The 20,146-nt window shown below is 42.7% G+C and overlaps 1 protein-coding gene across 2 annotated transcripts; it reads right to left on the reverse strand.

Annotated features, from left to right (window-relative positions):
• Positions 1 to 252: 252 nt before the first annotated feature.
• riok3 (RIO kinase 3 (yeast)) lies at positions 253 to 17,306 on the reverse strand. Of its 2 annotated transcripts, XM_034185869.1 has the most exons (13): positions 17,078 to 17,306; positions 11,009 to 11,121; positions 10,609 to 10,754; positions 10,365 to 10,472; positions 10,095 to 10,204; positions 9,830 to 9,973; positions 9,621 to 9,748; positions 9,255 to 9,437; positions 8,023 to 8,182; positions 7,565 to 7,645; positions 7,190 to 7,279; positions 6,915 to 7,028; positions 253 to 2,182 (listed from the first exon to the last, which is right to left on the reverse strand). In XM_034185869.1, the coding sequence occupies exons 1-13, from the start codon at positions 17,111 to 17,113 to the stop codon at positions 2,069 to 2,071; spliced, it is 1,527 nt and encodes a 508-aa protein (XP_034041760.1). In that variant the 5' UTR covers positions 17,114 to 17,306; the 3' UTR covers positions 253 to 2,068. The 2 variants fall into 2 exon arrangements, with proteins under 2 accessions (XP_034041760.1, XP_034041840.1); XM_034185949.1 differs by lacking the exons at positions 6,915 to 7,028; positions 7,190 to 7,279.
• Positions 17,307 to 20,146: the final 2,840 nt, after the last annotated feature.

Consider the following 20,146-nt stretch of genomic DNA (forward strand, 5'->3'; position numbering starts at 1 on the left):
CATCTGATGGTTAATAATCACATTATTTCCTTTGATCACTTTGGTTGAAGAGAATCAGACTCAGGCGAGCTGCTGTGGTCCCAAATGACACACGTGCAGTGAAGGCAGGGTGGGCAGATTGTTACGGGGGCACAGTTGTTCTGCGACACCAGTATCAGCGGGGTGACCGTTAAAGGATCATACTGCCCGTTTTTTGTTTAGAATTACTTCACTAATAGCAAACGTTTCCCAAAAGACGTGAATTTTATTTTATTTTTTAATGTACTGAACCAAAGTTTGATCCTTTTCCTTCTATGGTTTGTTGTCCACGACAGGGAAAAAAAACAGCTGAATGTGAAACCAGTCTTCACTGCAGCACCCGAACGCATCACCTGGAGTCATTTCAGGCTCTGCAGCATTTATTTATTATAAAAGTCTGGTATTTAAAAAGAAAAATATTCATCTTTGGTCCCAAAATGTTTCACGTCAGCAGGTGGGACTCATGAAAGAAGAAAAAATAAACTCAATCAGAAATTATTCCAACTGAAAACAGTCAGGTCCATAAATATTTAGACATTTCCAAAACAAACTGCATCCAAATCAGGTTTACATTTTAGGAAAATCTAGTTTTATCTCCACTTGTAAAAAACTAAAAGTAAAGTTTAGATTGTTTGCTGATTTTATGTTCTGCTGTTTCGGGCGCTGTCAGACTTTGAAGATTTATGCAGCGTGTGCCGACAGCCCCGTTTCCACAGAGCGGTGCAGGTCGGAACAGTCAAGTTGGGCTTGGTTTGCATTTCCACCGCCGGCAGAACCCTTTTTTTTTTTGGTAGGCGTCGCACGTAAACGGCACGTCATCGAGTGCGTGTACACTGTTGCGTGGTGTCTCTTCTCCACACAGAGGCCAGAGTAACTTAACATTTTTTTAAATTTTGTCTTGGTGGATCAAGAGATTTATTTTCATCATGTGCAGAACGCTTAACAATTGATTGATGGCTGTGATGAACGCTGATGTGAATGAATGAGGTGCTGTGACTCTCAATTTTAAAATAATTGTCTTCTTGTGGCACTAAGTGCCGGAGTTCTCTGGTTCAGGCTGAGAAACGCACCGAGAGCAGACAAACATCGAGGAACTTCTTAAAAACAATACATGATGCATCGTGTGCTGCATGCTTCCATCGAGGCACATTGAATGCACCATCACTGCTTCAACGGAAGCCTGAATGCACATTTCTACTGCAACAAATCTATTTCAACGTGCAGGTACGCGACATCAGCGCAAGCAGTTGGAGATTTTTGACGCACCTCAAACATTTTTTGCCAAGGTGGTGTCAATGAGTGACTCACTTTACCTTACTCACTGAGTGTGATGTTGTCTTAACTCTTTACTGTTTAAGTTCTGACAGTGTGATGAAGCAGGTTCCACATATGAGGGAACCGACTCCTGTTCCTTAATGTTGAATCTGGTAAATTTGTTGCTTATAAGTAGTAAAACAAATTCTCTGCCTCTAGTAGAATCAGAAGAAGAAGAATACCATAGTACCCATACTTCAGCAGCTTATTTTCTATATAAATTTTTGGTATTTCTTTGCATCATGTTGAATCCCACTGTATCGCACCAAATCACATCGTATCACATTGTGAGGAAATGAATCACCAAATACATATCAAATAGCATTGAATCAGGAACAGGGGCGAATCGTATCGTTGTGTATCGCTATATGTATCGTATCACTGGTAGTGTACTGAAGTGCATAACGAATCGTTGTCAGTGCTGAGATTCACACGCCTAGCTGGGATATGGTGCGCTCTACCTGGACCAATGACAATCTGAGATATGGCAGCAAGAAAAATTAACAAAAAAACTAAACTAAACCCTGCTGTGTGTTTTTTGTCACTCCAACTGTCTCTGTCAGGCAGCAGCTGTCAAACACGTTTCTTCTCCATCCAGGAGAAGGCGCCGCATCCTGGCTGTTTACAAAAAGCAGCTGGTGGGTCATTGAGTGGATGGGGCCCCAAGAACCTCCTCCTTTCTGCTGGTCTTTGCAGCATTTTCAAACATGCTGTGATGGCGAGGTGGCGGCGAGCGTTAGTCGTCTGTGTCGGGTTGTAAAGGAGGGTCTCCATCTTGAGAGGAAACAGGAAATGTTTTCTTCCCTCGCCGCTGCACGTGATCCTCATTCCTCTTTTCCAATGCCACGATCTGTCAGAAAGAGAGACACAATTTTACAACTGCTTCCCCAACAGGGGTTTCTTTTTTTGTAGTCAGTGTCATGCGCCCGCACGTTAACGCTGTTTTCACACATTGGTGGCGGAAGACAACAGAAAATAACGACACAGCAGCGACACTACACCGTGACGACTCAGACTATTAAACTATTCAACTTTGTCTGCTTTATACAACAAGCAGGATGTTGATATAATGATGGCAGCTGAGAGGTTTTACCCAGGCAACATCACGCAAAACGCTAAAATACTCATCCAGCTTTCAGTTCAGTAAATCATTTCTCATCTGTTCAAACAAAGTCTCATTAACACTGTTAACAACCCGGCCCTCTGTCGGTAACTATTCTGCGATAAACAATAACAGTTTGTTGGAATGGCGACTAATTCACACACAGCTTTGTTAGCGGTTAGCCCTCGCAGCGTAGCATTAGTGTCAATAGTTTATGATTTGAAATAGCTCAGGTTTAAGTTTGCCATTTAATTAAAAAAAAAAAAAAAAAAACTTTTCTTCTTCAGTTCTCTGTGACATCATGTAGTGGACACTCAGCACATGTGGTACATAATTCACCATACTGGCACCACAGGGGGTTACAGTGTGTCCTCTGTCTGTTCAGTGCATACAAAGCCGTTTCCTGTCTAGCCAATGTGTTTTCATGTTCCGATCTCTGTATTTCAGCTCTGCATACAGTAGTGTTCAGAATAATAGTAGTGCTATGTGACTAAAAATATTAATCCAGGTTTTGAGTATATTTCTTATTGTTACATGGGAAACAAGGTACCAATAGATTCAGTAGATTCTCACAAATCCAACAAGACCAAGCATTCATGATATGCACACTCTTAAGGCTATGAAATTGGGCTATTACAAAAAAAAAAAAAGTAGAAAAGGGGGTGTTCACAATAATAGTAGTGTGGCATTCAGTCAGTGAGTTCGTCAATTTTGTGGAACAAACAGGTGTGAATCAGGTGTCCCCTATTTAAGGATGAAGTCAGCACCTGTTGAAGATGCTTTTCTCTTTGAAAGCCTGAGGAAAATGGGACGTTCAAGACATTGTTCAGAAGAACAGCGTAGTTTGATTAAAAAGTTGATTGGAGAGGGGAAAACTTATACGCAGGTGAAAAAAATTATAGGCTGTTCATCTACAATGATCTCCAATGCTTTAAAATGGACAAAAAAAAAAAAGAAAGACCTGTGGAAGAAAATGGAAAACAACCATAAAAATGGATAGAAGAGTAACCAGAATGGCATGGATCAAAGACAGTCTGGAGTTACCTGTAAGTGCTGTGACAGAAGATGCCTGTGTAAAGCTAATTTATTTGCAAGAATCCCCCGCAAAGTCCCTCTGTTAAATAAAAGACGTGCAGAAGAGGTTACAATTTGCCAAAGAACACATCAACTGGCCTAAAGAGAAATGGAGGAATATTTTGTGGACTGATGAGTAAAATTGTTCTTTTTGGGTCCAAGGGCCGGAGACAGTTTGTGAGACGACCCCCAAACTCTGAATTCAAGCCACAGTTCACAGTGAAGCATGGTGGTGCAAGCATCATGATATGGGCACGTCTTTATCCCTGCTACACATGTGAAACTGTCTCGGCCCCCTGTGGTGCTTTCCCTGTCAGAATTCCTGTGAGGTTAATGAGTGGGGCAAAGCTGCTATAAAAGGTCTGAATTGGGCAGCACACTGGTTTAGTGGTTAGCATTGTTGCCTCACAGCAAGGTCATGTGTTTGATTCCTGCATGTAGTCTCTAGTCTGTGTGGAGTTTGCATGTTCTCCTCGTGTTTGTGTGGGTTCCCTCCAGGTGCTCTGGCTTCCTCCCACATTTAAAGACATGCAGGTTAACCCCCTTTCACACTGGGGCTGCTCCCAGTTGCTTCCTGTGGTGTCATGACGACACAGGAATATCAGCGTCAGGTGCGCGCAGCAGGGGGCAGAGAGGAGGTGACAACGCAGCCTGCAGGTTCTCTGCACAGAGAAGTCAGGGTGCACAGTTTGGTTGCAGACAGACTGTGCACTCTGACATTTCTTCTACTTGTTGTGCTGAGCTGCAAGGCTGCGCTCTGAGTTCCGTTATAGTTTCTTTCCTCCCTTGACCGCGAGATGCGCGCGCACAAACCGTCCTTGAGCAAATGTGGAGATGTCTGGAGTTCTACTTGATGTTGACATGTCCTGGACTTATGTCCTTTAACTGTGATGTGAGAGTTTGAGCAGAGGACAAGGAACTAATGCCTGCAGCCAGACTTTTTTTTTTTTTCTTTTAAATGTTCACATGTGCGCACGTGAACGAACGCCCATGAGTGGACTAGAGATGTCTGGACTTTTTACTGGATATTTCTGGCAATCAGTCTGCATTTTTTTTCTGTGGTCTTTTTTTTTTTCAGCGTGTAGTTTTTTACTGCATTAAGTACACGGTATAAAAACAATCCAGCGTGATTTATACTGCGGCAACACAGCAGGAACCAAAAACTGGCTTCCGAGTCACGCCGGGTAACTCTTTGCCCTGACTTGCGCTGGAACCACTTCCTTTCTGCGTCGAGCACAGGACGCCAAAAAAATTAAACACGTTTAATTTTTAGGTGTGTGACGTTCTTCCTCCTTTGCGCCTCTCGCACTGTTGTGGCGGCGAGCTGCATCATCTCGGCACTGAGTTGCTTCCACACGGCGTCATCATGATGCACGGCGCAACTGGGAGCAACCAGGAGCACCCCGGTGTGAAAGGGGCTTTAGGTGAACTGGAAACTATAATTGTCCAGGTGTTTCTTGCAAAAGAGGTCTCGATCTCAACGGGTCTAACCTGGTTAAATAAAAGTTAAATTAAGTTGTACGACAAGAGAAAATTGCAGAAATAAGAGAAATAGTGACATCAATCAATCAATCAATCAATTTTATTTATATAGCGCCAAATCACAACAAACAGTTGCCCCAAGGCGCTTTATATTGTAAGGCAAGGCCATACAATAATTACGTAAAAACCCCAACGGTCAAAACGACCCCCTGTGAGCAAGCACTTGGCGACAGTGGGAAGGAAAAACTCCCTTTTAACAGGAAGAAACCTCCAGCAGAACCAGGCTCAGGGAGGGGCAGTCTTCTGCTGGGACTGGTTGGGGCTGCTTGCTCACAGGGGGTCGTTTTGACCATTGGGGTTTTTACGTAATTATTGTATGGACTTGCCTTACAATATAAAGCGCCTTGGGGCAACTGTTTGTTGTGATTTGGCGCTATATAAATAAAATTGATTGAAATATGTATATGTATGTACATATATATATATATATATATATATGTATGTGTGTATCAAATCAATTTTATTTATATAGCACCAAATCACAACAAACAGTTGCCCCAAGGCGCTTTATATTGTAAGCAAAGCTATACAATAATTACGGAAAAACCCTAACGGTTAAAACGACCCCCTGTGAGCAAGCACTTGGCAACAGTGGGAAGGAAAAACTAGAGCAAGTGGTGACTGGTTTATAAACACAATTATGACAGAGTTTTTGAGGGAAGAGCTGCCTTATATTCTGAGCAAGAACACAAAGTGCTGCAGAGAATGGCAGATGACCATGATGACTGCTAATAGATTTTCTGTAATCACAAGTGTAATCAACACCATGATTGTTAATGGGCTGGATGTTTAATAAAACATCGGCAGCTGAGATGACCCCATGCCAATCTGCCTGTGTATATTGGCATGGGGTCATCTCAGCTTCTGACAAGGTTAGAAAATTTCAAAATTTCAGAAAATATTACTCCAAAAACACAAAAATTCCCTTCCATAATTTCAGCCTGTCTGATGAAGGGCGATGCCCGAAACGTCACCTTTGGTGTGTTATTAAAGGCTTGTTTGGGAGCTAACTGGCTGTGCGGATCTCTTTCATTTTTTGTTCTTCCATAATTTCACCCCGAATCTGCCCCAGATATCACCAGAATGCACAATTTGCATCCTTTTATTTCAAAATTTTGTGGGGGGCATGCCCCCAGACCCCCCCAGTTGCTTTGCCGCTATGCTGCGTAGCGGTAGGTTTGGTACCAAACTTTTCTGAGAGGCACCAAACTTTTCAGATTTTGGTGCCCTTAAGGCACACAACTATTTATTCTAAAAGGCAGACCCTGCATAAAATTGGAACCTCCGTACAATTTTCGCGGTGGAGGTAAATCCAGAACAGAAAATGAGAGTGACTGAGGCACTTTTGATTAAGATATAATGCAAAATATACATTAAATGGGGTTTTCAATGTTAAATGGCCACAAAATCTGTCATCTGGATTACATGTGGACTAAACTTTGTCATTTGATAAAGGATACCATCCTACACAGCACTCTCAAATTTGAAAGAAATTTCATCTTTTTTGACAGAGGTATGAATTTTTGAAAATTTGTTCAATGTTAAAGATGGGGATTTTTCCAATTTTCCAAGATTTCTCCTGAGTTTGATCTATGACCTTGAAAATTGAATCAGTTCTCATCTATCAGGACATGAAGCTTCAGTAAAAACTTCATGATATATGAAACATTGTGGGTTACAGGTTGTTTACAAACAAACGGGCAAAAACAAAACCTCCAACTTTGCTAGCGGAGACAATAACTAAATCAGAGTTTGATTCTTATCGCCAAAAATGAAACCAACTCAAACATTTTCTGCAAAAACACTGCGGTTGTGTCACTAACTCAAAGTCGATGCCGCATCCAGAACCGACTGCGGTCGTTACCTCAGCGATAAACGCAGCCTTGTCGTCTCCGCTGACAGGGATGTTGAGTCCAGTCACGACGTTGAAGAGATCGTACACGCTCATCGCGTCACTCACACCTCGTTTCTGGAAGAACTATCACAATTTAAAAATTGTTTTTAGAAAATAATTTTGTATTCATCTCAAGTGTTTTATGAAATATTGATGAAAATCATTAATTGGTACAGAAGGCTTTTGTGTGTATTTTTTTTAATAGATATGTTCATGTGTCAATCAGTGTGGAGTGGCGGCGTTACCGTTGAAATGTTCCTACAGTCCCTGAAGAGGAACTCCAGGCCGTGAGGATGAGTCGGCTCAACGGACTGACTGACGTCAATCAGCCACACCTACAGACATCAAGACACCGAGTAAAAGTTTTTTAAAATGACACAAGTGTGAAGAAACAAAAAACAAACAAACAAAAAAAAAAGGACAAATCAATGAAGAAAGAGAAAAAACAGCTTCAAACCCCCCAGTCACTCAGGCTGATCGACTGTCAAACAGCAAACATCTCCCATAATGCACTCTGTCTTCCTCATGCATTTCAGTGAATCATGATGTATTTTATTGAAGCTGATCATGAAGGGTGAAAGTCACAGAGAGGGCTGACGAGAGGACGGTGAGGGGCGTACCTTCCCGTCGTGCCACAGTATGTTGTACTCGCTGAGGTCAGCGTGAACCAGGTTACAATGCTGGTACAACTGCTGCATCAACTGCAAGGACAAAAAAAAAAATAATTTATATAATTCTGAAAATGGACTTAAGCCAAACTGGAATTATAATACTTCCAAAAGTGTTCAAAGCTGAGCGAGCAAAAGAATTGTTCAAATTTACATTTATTTTCTATGCATTTCAGAAAAATTTCATCTTAAATTTTATCCTAATCCACTGATGACGACATCATCTGTGAGGTTGTTAGGCAGGCGAGACAGTTTGGAGTCTCATTCCAACACTGGAAGCATGTAGCGCACTTCCAGAAATGACCGTCAGACTCAGAAGTGCAAAAGATTTCCAGCTTTGTCCTGATTTCCCTGCTGCATTAAACACATCACCTGCTATTGTTAGCTTTACAACAGACATGTTTCTGCACCTGGAGGACCTGCTCGTAGGCCACCTTCATGTCCTCGGACCCCAGCATGGCATCTTTGAGTCTGGGTGCAGGGATGTGGTCTTTGCCAATGAACGACATCACCAGGATGTGCTTCTTCAGCAGCACCACCTCTGGACAGGGAATCGCCGCCTTCTTCATCCTGAGAAACCAGCAATGACATCACACGGTTACCTTCAGTTAACGCAGCAGTAAGGTTGCGACCGATCTGGTATCGGCTTCCGATACCAACGTAATTCAAGAATCGGAAAATACAGATCCAACCCGCGACGTTTTCCGATATGTGAGGAGCCACACTGTGAATCCTCTCAACTGCAGCTGTTTGCTCTCTACTTTGTTTGCTGCTGAGTGTGAGGAGGGGAGTTTCTGAAGCCAAGGTGTTTGAGAGAGCTCTCTTCCACAGTGTTCTAGCTGCGGGTAGCGGCAAATTTCCCCCCCGGCTCTGGGGTTCAAATTGTCTGTTCATCAAGCATGGATTTTCTGAAAAATGAACTGAATTGTTGCTGAAAATGTGCGCTTTATGGTTAGCCACTTCAGCGTACCGAGGCTGTGAAAGGCAATAAAACAAACGTCAGCTCAGATCGCAGGTGAGGAAGACAGTGAACAGAGATTCAGTCCGCTGAAGGGGGGAGAAAAAAAAAAACTCCATTAAAATCCTGCACATGAGCATCGCTGATGATACATTTAGAAATTTACGGTTTATTTCGCAGTTGAAAGGCTTGGTGTTTTCAAAAAGTTCAAAGTTTGTGCAGCATGAAAACTGCTAGAGGGAGAGAGAACTTAATTTTTACTCTTAACACTTGCTTTGACAATGTAAACATGTTTCCCATGTCAATAAAGCTCCATTGAAATTGAGAAACAGAGAGAGAGATGACTATTGTCTGTCTATAAAAATAAGGCTATAAAAGTCTATTAAAAAAAAAAAAGTATTTAATTTTTTCACCAAAACATCAAATCTAGGCTTTCATCTTAGATAAACCTTCTGGCAAATTGAAGCTGAACTTTCAGGTATCAGTTTTTAAGAAAATCCTCATATAAAAAACAATAATGATAATAATAATATTAAAGCAAACAGAGCTCTGGTATCGGATCAGAAAAGTATCGGTATTGGCAGATATCCAAATTCACTGATTGGAAGTGAAAAAAATGTGAATCAGAGCATCCCTACATGGCACCACCCTCAGGCCGCCATGCGTGCAGCAGGTGGTCAGTACCTGGTCAGGTTATGCATCTCCTTCTCCGCCCACAGCCTGATGATTTTGCGCGGGTTGAGTTTGCTGAAGCGGTCTATGAAGCGGTAGTCATCCTTAATGTAGCGGTCTCTGTTCTTGAACTCGTTGAGCGTGGTCTTAAACACCTTCAGCACCACTTCCTCTGGAACCGGCTGCTCATCCAGGCTGACACACACACACACACACACACACACACACACACACACACACACACACACACACACACACACACACACACACACACACACACACACACACACACACACACACACACACACACGGTCTCATCCTACTGATGACAACACAGAAGATTCCTCTGAACTCCTCCCCCTCAGACTGGTCACTCACCTCCCTCCGTTGGCGTGGAAGATGACGGACTCTTTCCCAGTGCTGATGCAGCCGTTGATGTTTTCCAGCACACCGGCATTGACCATTTTGTACATGAGCAGACGGGTCCGAGGATCCACTGCTTGTTCCTGCAAAGAGACGGCGCGATTACAAGAACACTGTGTGTGGACAAACTGTCAGCGTGCGTGCGGTTGTGCGTGCGTGCATACGGCGGTGGAGTGCTCCTTCTTCTCGTGCAGCCTGGCGCTGCGCCGCTGCTCGCTGTGGCAGTGCTGCTTCAGAGCGTTAAACACCTGATTGGACAACTTCAGGTCCATCCCCAAACCGTCGCCCACGTGGACCTCAGGAGCGAACTGCAGGAGACGACACCAGCATCACTTTTGTTTCTGTTACATGTGCTGTTTGTTGAGTTACACACACAGTATCAGAGGATCAGAACGCTTTGTTTCTGCTTCCTCAAACAATCTGTCTCACGTTGTCCATGCGCGCTGTGTTCTTGCGTCCACAGGTGTCCTCGTCATGCTTGGTGGTGATGTTCTTCCCTTTGCCAGAGAAACCTCTCCTGGGTGTGGTCTGAGGCTTCTCTAAAAGATCACAAACAAGGAGTTTGCACTGTTAGACAAAGACCGGGTGCAGTTCTTAGTCAATACTGCCGCAGGTCTATAGGCACGCAGCGTTGAGTTAATCCACAGGTTCTAAGTCACCACGCCAGTGCTAAAGCAGCTGCAGTTGTTTTCCCGTTACCTGCTCTGTAGGGGTCATGTCTCGTGTCCTGCCAGTCGACCTCATCCTCAGAGCTATCGCTGTCCTCATACGGATGGACTTTGCGGTAGTTCTCAAAAGAGATGGACACTGGACACACACAGAAAACATGGTCAGTCTTCACAAACTTCTCTGAATTTTTCACCATGTCTGTAATTTGACCCTTTAAAGACATTAAATTAAAACTCGCTCTATCAAACTGTGCGTCAGATTATCGTCTTACTACCTTTACTGTCCCCATTGAACTTTTTCTCCTCACGGCGTAGCTGGTCGTCAAACTCGCGGTCGTACTGCATCTGCAGCATCTGAGCGAGCATCAAGTCACTGGCGGTGTCAGAAACTCTGTCGTCCAACAGCAGATCCGCTTCAGGACTGAAAGACAGAGAAAAGACATGTCATGTCTGACAAATGTCACTATGACCAAATGTTTCCCATTTAACAAAAAGAGGCCAGACTCGAAGGCAATGTGTGTCTGAACGCCACATTTCGCGGCTATTATTTGTAGCTCTGCCAGGACATCGTCCCAGCCCCAATGTCCACCGAGACAAAAGGCGTATTGGAGCGTCTGCTGCAGCATTTTAAAATGCTGGTAGCTGTGATCTTCATGGAGTCTACTGAAGACTTACGCTGTCAGTTCCAGAAAGGAGTTATTCTCTTCATCCAACTGTCGGGCCAATTCTTCACTCATCACATCAGCCAGAGACGCCGGAGTCACTGAAGCAACAGAACCCCACGGACTCTGAAACAACACAACAACCTTCAACTTCATGGACAGGATTGATCCAAAAGATAAACAGCTCACCTGCTGCCAAGAGGAAATAAACTACTGACCAAACTACTTGAAGTCATTTTTACAAAATGCGTAACCCTGAAAGAACTGGCTGCTTTGAATCCAGTATCGCCGGCCGAATGGTCCCCCTCTAAAAATCAGTCCGCCCTGCCTTCACTGCGCATGCATCATTTCTGTGCATCATCAGCCACGGTTCACTGATTATCACCTTGTTTCTGTTTCAAACTGCCTCCAGTCATCTATCTCAGCCACAGACATTTGAAGCTTTTGTACAACAATCATTTCCACATAAATTCATTATTTCATCATGAAAGAGGCAGGAAGCGATCAGAGCGCTGCAGCCAGACGAGCTGCTGCGTTCACTGAGCCGTCATTTCAAAGTGTCAGTCACAACTCACCAATATCTCCTCGTTTCTGCTTAAAACTATGACTTTAGAATAATTTAAGAGGTTTTACTTTGTCATCTGAAGGTTAATAATCACATTTTCCCCTTTGATCACTTTAGGTGAAGAGAGTTCTTCTCAGACAAGCTGCTGTCGTTCTAAATGACATGTGCGCAGTGAAGGCAGGGCGGAACAATTTTTTGGGCGGGGCGTTTGGTCTGTGACACCGGTTCAATTGGTAGTTTCTGTTATTATTATGATTTACCAGTTATTTGACAATAATGGCTTCACACAACCACAAACCATGAATTAAAAAAAAAGTTTTTGCATTATCATTAATATTTTGTGAAAAATGGGCAAAATAAAAAAAAAAATCTGAACTTCTGTCGGGGTATGTAAACTGAACACAACTGTATGTACAGACAGGTGTGTGTCTTTCCAAGTCATGTCCAATCAACTGAATTCCCTTTCCCGCGCCACACTGACCACCTCAGACTGGGGGATCCCGAGGCATTCCCAGGCCAGCGTGGAGATATACTCTCTCCACCTAGTCCTGGATCTTCCCCGGGGTCTCCTCCCAGATGGACATGCCTGGAACACCTCCCTAGGGAGGTGCCCAGGGGGCATCCTCACCAGATGCCCAAACCACCTCAGCTGGCTCCTTTCAATGCGAAGGAGCAGCGGCTCTACTCCGAGCTCCCCGCGGATGACCAAACGTCTCACCCTATCTCTAAGGGAGACGCCAACCACCCTCCTAAGGAAGCCGATTTCGGTCGCTTGTACCCGCGATCTAGTTCTTTCGGTCATGACCCAACCCTCATGACTATAGGTGAGAGTAGGAGCGAAGACTGATCAAGAGCTTCACCTTTTGGCTCAGCTCCCTTTTCGTCACAGCAGTATGGTAGAGCGAATGCAACACCGCCCCTGCTGCACTGATTCTCCGGACAATTTCACGCTCTAAGTACCCAGAGGTATTGAACTCCTTCACTTGGGGTAAGGCCGTATTCCCTACCCTGGAGTAGGCAATCCATTGGTTTCCTGCTGAGAACCATGGTCTGATATGACATAATAGTTGCTGGTGACCTCCAACACTCACTGGATCGGTTCGCAGCAGAGTGTGAAATGGCTGGGATGAAGATCAGCACCTCTAAATCCGAGGCCATGTTTCACCCAAAGCAGTCAAATGGATTAATGGGTTTATTAACTAGGGCTGAAACGATTAGTCGAGTAACTCCAATAATTTGATTACAAAATATGTTTGAGGCAAATTCTGTGCCTCGAAGCTCCATTTAACGTTGTAGTACATATGCCAGGCCTGTGTATGGCGCTGTAACATCCCCAGAAAAAAAAAAAAAAAAACAGAAGACGACTAGAGCATGCGCATATGCCATGGAAACGCTAATCAATTTAGCGCCAAAAGGCTACAGCTTTCCAACGCGACACAGTAAACTAAAGCCTTTTAAGAGAAAGATGGTCCATGCTGATCATCTGTAATAGTTTTACTGCACATTTAAAGCAAAGCAGTGTGTTTGTCTATTATTATAAAACACACTGTCTGCTTGACATGGGGTGTGACCATTCAGCCGGCTGCTGCCTCTTTCTGTCCGGTGTGAGCGGCTCAGCACTCACCTCACACCGGTGGAGTCACGGCTCCGTCCCCGGCCACACTGACAAACAGTTTCTGAACGATCCTCTGAGCCAAAGTCCAGTCTTTCTTCTGTTTTGCTCAGACTTGCACCGAGTGTTTCGCTTTTTAATTTTCACTTTTTTAGGCAGCACACAACGTTTCACAAACACTGTAAAAAAAAAAAAGAAAAAAAAAAGAACTGACTGCGAGGCCTCCATGTTCAACCTCCAGCTGAAATGCATCTGCTGAATTGCAGAGAAAGGATAAAAAAAAAAATAAAAAAAAAAAAATCACGCAGGGACCCAGTCCACCAACCTTTAAAAAAAATGTACAAGTAGTTAAAAAAAAAAAAAAAAAAAAACACAAAGGCAGAAAGCCACATCCCATCACCATTTCTGCAAAATGTTAAGACTGACACAGCGGCATTGTGCCATTGCTTAGGGAGAGCCCTGGACTATTGATGTTGTTTAGAAACGCAAAAGTACTTTTTAATCTGAGTACTCGATTAATCGCCAGAATAATCGATAGAATACTCGATTACTAAAATAATTAATAGCTGCATCCCCATTATTAACCATCAGATGACAAGATAAAACCCCTTAAATCATTCTAAGGTCAGTTTTAAGCAGAAATGCAGCTGTCTTAAGCAGAAACTGTGCAATGCTTTGAAACAACCAACGTGCAGTGAAGCATCAGCTAGCAGCAGCGCTATGATCACTTCCTCAGTCATTTATGATGAAATAATGTTGAATTTATGTGGAAATGATTGTTGTACAAAAGCTTCAGATATCTGTTGCCTAGATAGATGATGACTGAAGTGCAGTTAGAAGCAGAAACGAGGTGTTAATCCGCGAACCGTGGCTAATGACGCATGCGCACTGAAGGCAGAGCGGACCGATTTTTAGGGGGGACCGTTCGGTCAGCGACACTGGCTACAGAAAGCAATACTCTCTGTAGCTGTAAAGTACACCAGGGTAATACACTACACAGCACCAGGGTAAAATACTCTGAAGTAAACTACACCAGGGTTAGCCCGACAACCGGCCTGAATTGGGCTGGATACTGGCTGCCATTTAGGATTAGGAATTCCCACTTCTAGTGTCCTGATAGCCCGACTGCAAACGACCAATAGGAGAGCAGCGCTCATGCCACACCCCCAAACTTGACCAAAGTGAGGCTGACCAACGCTGACGTCAGCGTCTCAGCCGCCGACCAATCACAGCCTAGGAGAGAGAGCTAGGTGTCCAACCCATGGAAATAGAGACCTGGAATGGACATGCGCGCCTCAATCTAGTAGCGTCGCTCAGGACAGGAAGGCGCCATTACTAAGGGTGGAGATGTGCTGATCATCAATAATAAACTGACCTTTTTTTTTGCACTAGTGTCGCTATTTCTTAACAGATTTTAATAAATGTAGGCTTGTTTTAAAGCCCTTTGAGAGCTCTTTCCAATGAACCTATGCATGTGTGGGTGAAAAAAAAAACCTATGTAAAATACAGAAATTTGGGGAAATCATGACAAACTGTGCTGCTTTTCTCGCTTTATTGTCGCCATTTGTTAACAGATTTTAATAAAAGTGGTCTTATTTTAAAGCCCTTTAATTGATCTTTCTAATGAACCCATGGGTAGAAAAAAATGTTTTATGTAAAGTGTGGAAATTTGGGGAAAAATATGACATTCTGTTCATTTACTGTGATGTTTTTTTTTCCTGTCATCATAATTCTCAATGAATTTTTATAAATGAAGCCTTGTAAGTTATATTCAAGCTGATTAAACGTTCTAATGAACCCATACATGCCTGGATAAAAAAAATCCTTATGTATTAAAATATAAATCTGAAGTATGCCTTGCCATTGTGCTCATTTACCTTGCTGCTTTTTCCACTGTAATATTACTGCTAGTCTTTTAATGACAAGATATATATGGTTTTTACTAACATTTTATTACAAGTAGATATAAAGCCATTCAGAATTTATGACTTTTGACCCTCAGTCAGGGTAAAAATACCTCCTCCATCCCCTCCAACCATACTTAGAATTTAAATTCCACCTGTGACCACCATGTACATTTCATATTAAACAGCACTGCAAGTATATATATATGTTTCCGTATTTGCATGCATGTGAACTAGGGATGTTAATCGTACAACAACTCACGATTCAATTCGATTCCGATTCTTGAGGTGACGATTCCATTCAGAATCGATTTTCGATTCAAAGAGCTCTGAGAAATAGTTATATTACTTAAAAAATGCTTATGTTTAAGAAAATGCAGTTTTACAAGGTTAATCAAGTGATTCTAGATGTAAATTTACAAAGAGTTGGCTGGCAGTTTAGCGAAGCGCTGGTCAGTAGTCGGCAGATACCGCTGCTCCGCTCTTTTAGCTCCGGGTGATGATGTAGCATGTGGACTTGCGGATTTGAAGTGTTTCGGAAGTACTTGACTTTCATTTTACAGATTTTGCACACTGCATAAGTCATGTCAATCTCCTTCTTACGCAGCAAATAATAAAATCCAAAATGCGCCCAAACATTTGCCTTCAGCAAAGACGGTGCTGGCTGAATTAGCTCTTCGTCCGCCATGCTAAGCTGCAGCTCACGAGTGTTTGAAGCACGCAGGACCTCCCTGGCGGGGACGCTGTCGTATGGAAGCCGTTGCCTGACAAACAGTACACGCAACGAGTAAGCAAGAAAATGAAGAAAAAAAAAAAAACAAACAAAAAAAAACTTTAAAAATCGATTCTTGGACATTTTGGATCGATTCAGAATCGTAATAAATAAGAATCGCAATTCGGACGTGAATCGATTTTTTCCAACACCCCTAATGTGAATGCAGCTTAATGAAAAGAACTTATGGTGTTGAGTTATAGACTCAGGGTATCAATATTAAATTGCGACATGACTTTAAAATAGACATTTATTTTACATGATTACATTAAGGCTCTTGTAAGGGGTGGTGGCCAAGTGGTTAATGCGCTTGGTTTCAGTGCAGAAGGTTCCGGGTTCAAATCCCGGAATTCAAATGTAATGTGGAGTTGCGTCAGGAAGGGCATCCGGCGTAAAACCTGTACCAATTCAACATGCAGATCCACCTTGGATTTGCTGTGGCGACCCCAAGTGCAAACAAGGGAGCAGCCGAAGGGACTTACATTAAGGCTCTTGTACAGTTCATTTTAGTATTGGAGAATTTGTTTTTGTAGTTGGTGCAGTTGATGGTGAAGCACTGGCTGCCTTTTTTACCCCTCATTTCGCTTCTGTTTAACAGGTTCCTAACTGGCTCAAAGTCTCTCTACACCCTTAGTAATGGCCGCCGTGCGGCACGCCGCTAGTCACGTGACGTCCATTCCAGGTCTCTATTTCCATGGACCGACCTGGTGTCGGGCTACACCAGAAGTACACTACACCAGGGTAAAATACTCCCGAGTACATTAGGACAAAATGCTTTAGATTACTTTGTACCAGAGAAGTCTGAAACAAATGTACGTTATTCTCGAGGTTGGGCATTATCCCAGCGTCCTCTGGTGACCGTTTTTGGCCGTGAAAACATCGCTGTGCGGTGACGTCAGAGTCATAACTTGTGTAACATGTTCAGACATGTCTGGGCCTGCTGAATCACGCCACGCCCCCAAAGTCATACACGTTTAACCAGTTTAAAGTTAGCCTTTTGCTAACTCGACACTGAAGTGAGGCACTTTAGGCAAAATGACATTCACTCGAACCCACTAGAACGTTTTTAGAAAGAACAATAATTAACTTCTTCCGACAGCTGCTCGTCGCTGGCGGACTTTAGCTTTAGCACAGCTAACGTTAGCACACTAACACACGATCTAATGTCGAACTAAAACATCCAGAAAACAGCTTAGAAATCCACTGAATTAAAATAGATAAGTTGTTACCTTCGGTGGTTGTGTTTTTAGTCCAATTTGATCCATTATTACGACGTCAAAGTGTTTTAGTAGCGATGTTAGCACGATGACAAGTCAAAAACAAAGTGAACAAAAACAAACAACGGCACGAACTGAAGAATTTGCCGTTTATACACTTGACACGACAGTAAGAAAGCGCCTTAAACAGTTCAAGATGTCAAGAAGAGACGAATATCCACCACACCGGCCGCTTTCTTCTTCTTCTTCTTTTGTCCACCGTGACGTGTAATGCTGCCACCTGCTGGGATGAAGCAAGCGCATAACCCTTTCAGGACGCGTACCTGCATTATATATTTTAATCCTTTATTCTTCAAAACAAGTGTCCATTTATCTTTTAGTGCAGGCGTGCACGTACGTGAAAGCACACGATATGGGGCCATTATTGTAGCAAAAGTATTGATCCACAATGGCCCTGCGTAAAGCTAAGCAATATTAAGAAAAGCAGCTTGGCTTCAAAATAAAAGCAAAAACTTCGTCGTTTTGGAAAGAAATGTGTAGAAGAAATAACGCAAATAAAATATCACCGATCCGGACCGTAGTGTGTATATCATGCAAAAAACAAAACAAGAAAAAAAAACCTAACTTCAGAACATTGTTGGTGGTTTTCCCACCTCCCGGTAGTTTAATGTGAACTCAGAAGACTCGTAGACTGACAGGAAACGGACTTCAATTGTAGAGGTCATATTAAAAGACGCCATCACTCTCTGCACATTTGCAAATATTAATGAGACAAATTTAACTCCATAAGGAAGTCACTGAAAATTTGGATCTTAATACTGACCGTATTATTTTGAAAGTAATGAACGGATGTGTCGTTAATTTGATTAAATGATGATTTTTGCAGCATCCTGACGGAACTGTGTCTCCACGGTGCACGCGGACAGCAGGACGGAGAAATTTTACCACATATTGATTAGTGGGGTAAATTCTATGCAAAAGTTTAAACGCTACATCTTTCATTTTGTTATTTATCATAAGTTTTTGGAGGATGGACCAGCTCTGGTTCCAGATATTATCATTTACAAAGTTTCGCCAGTAAAAAAATTACATTGGGCACAGATATTATATCCTGTTGAAATAGGGCACGAATTATTTTGTTATTTTGTATCTTAACTTAAAGAGACTGAATAATATGTCAAACTAATTTCTAAATCAAGCAACCAAAATGCGATGTTTATCTGATCCCCCTGGACTTTCCCTCCTCTGTTCTGTTTTCTATGTTTGTATACTTATTTTCAATAAAGTTTCTGGAAAAAAAAAAAAAAGAGTGGGACGGACGAGAACAGAGCAGCAGCGCCCCTAGCGGCTGCTTTGCGGTGGGTGGAGCTCATTTACTTTGACGGGAAACAAACCGCTGCTGTGTGACGTCACTTAACAGGACGCTCTTTGATTTTAGAACAGTTAGAAATTTATCCTTCAGTTGACGAGAACGTTATCTGTCAAATGTCAGAATTCCACCAGAATGTAGAAGGTTTGACTCCTGAGTGTTGAAGTGTGTAAGTGGACCGGTGTCCCGTCGAGATGAAGTGCATCGCGCTACTACACATGGGGAGATGATGTAATTCGCTCGACGTGCAACTGCGCATGCGCATTTTTTTTTTTTTTCCTAAAAGTTTTTTTTTATTTATTAATTGTATTCACTGTATTTATAGCCTAGTAAGTAAAACATTTTCTGTATTTTACGTTAGGAGCATAAATGTACGTATATTTTGCCCTGCAAAATAAGCTAAATCCAGTTTAAAAATACTTGTCGTTTTATAGTGAGTAGATTTTATACATTACTACGTTCGGATGAACAATTTATACATTTACTTGCCCATCAAAATAAGCGAACTGTGTCATGTAATTCTTTCAGTGCACACGTGCAGTTACGTGATGCACCTCATTTCGACGACGCACCTCATCTCAACAGAACACCGGCTCGGGTTCTGTTGGAGTCGGACCCTTGTGGCTGCAGGTTTCTGGACTTTATGTCAGAGCAAGACAGACGTGCTGATTGTAGTTCTGTTTCCGTGGAACTGTCCATCGGTCACTGTGTCTGTTTGTTTGCTGTGGCCTTCATACCTGCAAACAAACCGCACAAAACAAACATGAGACTTACTTTTTCGTGTTGGCTGCGCTGAGACTTTGCACTCATAAACGTGTCTTTGCTCTGTTTTTTATATATATATATATTTGTCTCCTCTGGAACCAGCTCCCAATTCAGATCAGGGAGACAGACACCCTCTCTACTTTTAAGATTAGGCTTAAAACTTTCCTTTTTGCTAAAGCTTATAGTTAGGGCTGGATCAGGTGACCCTGAACCATCCCTTAGTTATGCTGCTATAGACTTAGACTGCTGGGGGGTTCCCATGATGCACTGAGTGTTTCTTTCTCTTTTTGCTCTGTATGCACCACTCTGCATTTAATCATTAGTGATCGATCTCTGCTTCCCTCCACAGCATGTCTTTTTCCTGGTTCTCTCCCTCAGCCCCATCCAGTCCCAGCAGAAGACTGCCCCTCTCTGAGCCTGGTTCTGCTGGAGGTTTCTTCCTGTTAAAAGGGAGTTTTTCCTTCCCACTGTTGCCAAGTGCTTGCTCACAGCGGGTCGTTTTGACCATTGGGGTTTTTATGTAATTATTGTATGGCCTTGCCTTACAATATAAAGCGCCTTGGGGCAACTTTTTGTTGTGATTTGGCGCTATATAAAAAAATTGATTGAAATTGATTGATATATGTATGTATGTATGTATATGTATGTATATATATGTATGTATATGTATGTATATATATATGTGTGTATCAAATCAATTTTATTTATATAGCGCCAAATCACAACAAACAGTTGCCCCAAGGCGCTTTATATTGTAAGGCAAAGCCATACAATAATTACGGAAAACCCCAACGATCAAAACGACCCCCTGTGAGCAAGCACTTGGCTACAGTGGGAAGGAAAAACTCCCTTTTAACAGGAAGAAACCTCCAGCAGAACCAGGCTCAGGGAGGGGCAGTCTTCTGCTGGGACTGGTTGGGGCTGAGGGAGAGAACCAGGAAAAAAGA

Source organism: Thalassophryne amazonica, chromosome 1 (genome assembly GCF_902500255.1).
Source record: "Thalassophryne amazonica chromosome 1, fThaAma1.1, whole genome shotgun sequence".
Taxonomy (NCBI): domain Eukaryota; kingdom Metazoa; phylum Chordata; class Actinopteri; order Batrachoidiformes; family Batrachoididae; genus Thalassophryne; species Thalassophryne amazonica.

Coding starts and splice junctions, on each gene's coding strand:
- riok3 (XM_034185869.1), bottom strand. CDS start 17,113: ATGGATCAAATTGGACTAAAAACACAACCACCGAAG. Junction 10,205..10,364: donor ACATGACCCCTACAGAGCAG/GTAACGGGAAAA, acceptor GTGATCTTTTAG/AGAAGCCTCAGACCACACCC. Junction 2,183..6,914: donor AGGCTGCGTTTATCGCTGAG/GTAACGACCGCA, acceptor TCTTTCTGACAG/ATCGTGGCATTGGAAAAGAG.